The 1,467-nt window shown below is 47.7% G+C and overlaps 1 protein-coding gene across 1 annotated transcript in view; it reads right to left on the reverse strand.

The window, feature by feature from the left end:
• TRABD2A (TraB domain containing 2A) overlaps positions 1-1,467 on the reverse strand; it is a 69,396-nt gene that overhangs the window by 16,236 nt on the left and 51,693 nt on the right. The window contains exon 3 of the mRNA XM_019623747.1: positions 654-800. Coding sequence (XP_019479292.1) covers positions 654-800 — 147 coding nt within the window. The remainder of the gene's footprint in view (positions 1-653; positions 801-1,467) is intronic.

Genomic DNA, 1,467 nt, shown 5'->3' on the forward strand with positions numbered 1-1,467 from the left:
AAAAGCCAAACAAATATCCATCCCATCTCCCTCCTATAGGGAGGCTGCACTCCTCTGAGCCCTGACCAGCCACTTCTTTCCTCTTTGATGTCCCACAGGTAAAACCTACCCTGTGTGTACACTCACTGCACAGATGGGCCATATCCTGCAATACTACAGGATGGAATCCATGTCCAGCCTCTCATGTGCCACCTCTGTAAGAATCCATGGACACTTCAGTTGCATTATGCTCACATGTTCCTAGAAGCCACGAAAAGCTGCTAGAAAAGTTTTGCTCCATCATTTCTCAAAAGTGTTTCCTAAGTCAGCCAGGAAGCTTTCAGGCTCAGATCCCTTCCTCTCTCTGAAGGTTGGTTCATGCTGCCTGCTGCCTAAGCCATGAGGCCTGCTGCTGAATTCCTTGAAGCTTCATCCTTTGACTGGGATCCTGGAATTAACTTTAATCAATGCCCCTCTCAGTTCTTAAGTTTCATAAAAAAATACCTTTGTTAGCTGCAGCATCTCATTCAACATCTAACTCTGCCCAATTTTTATTTTTAGAGCCCTTCATGACCTTGATCCTCTGTACACAGGATGTCCAGGTGTCAGCAGGTAATGTCTTTATTCTTGTATTTAAATACATGCTGAGCTGGGCAGAGGACAAGGGCCCTCACCTGGGAGCTGTCATGGCTGAAGATGACAGAGCCGAGGTCCCCACAGTTATAGTGTTTGATGAGATCCTCCGTCGTGTACGGAATCTGAAGACTGCCTGCTCGCAGGCTCTCCTGCTGCAGGAGGGTCTGGTTCAAAGCAAAGATGACCTGAAAGAGAGTGGAGGAAACATAGGTCCCTTTAAGTTCATGGACACAGCAATCAGTAGCTGCCGTCTTATTTCTTCTGTCCATGTTTGACAATAGCCTCACCCCTGTGACACTGCTGTTAAAAAAGGGAACACAGGGGGCCAGCCTAGTGGCTCAGTTGGTTAAGAGCTCGCTCAAGAGTGCGAGCTCTGAGCGACAGGGTCGCTGGTTTGATTCACGGCCGGAACTGAGCTGCCACTGAGCTGCCAACAGGTGGCAGGATGGCTCAGAAAAAAAAAAAAAAAAAAAAGGAACACAAATTCCTGGTTGGTGTCCAAAGAAAAGGAGGACAGCCCTGACCAAGTCAACCCCCATTGGATCACACCTGGGGACGTGTCTGAAGAGGGAGAGAGACAACCTTACCCACAAGAGTAACCAAGAGGTGAGGAGACCCAAAGAGCAAGCTTGTGAGGAATGACTGAAGAAGCTGAGGAAGGGGTGCGTGGAGGTGTTCTTGGTATTAGAGACGATTGAGCCATTCATTTTATTTTTATTTTTTTATTTTTTTAAAGATTTTATTGGGGAATTGGGAGAGGGGAACAGACAAGTTGCTGTCCCTCTCTGTTCCTCAGTCTAGGTGTGGAGGACATCACTTCACTGGCCCATGCTGGCACCACCATTGCGCTCT

Source organism: Hipposideros armiger, unplaced genomic scaffold (assembly GCF_001890085.2).
Source record: "Hipposideros armiger isolate ML-2016 unplaced genomic scaffold, ASM189008v1 scaffold_561, whole genome shotgun sequence".
Taxonomy (NCBI): Eukaryota; Metazoa; Chordata; class Mammalia; order Chiroptera; family Hipposideridae; genus Hipposideros; species Hipposideros armiger.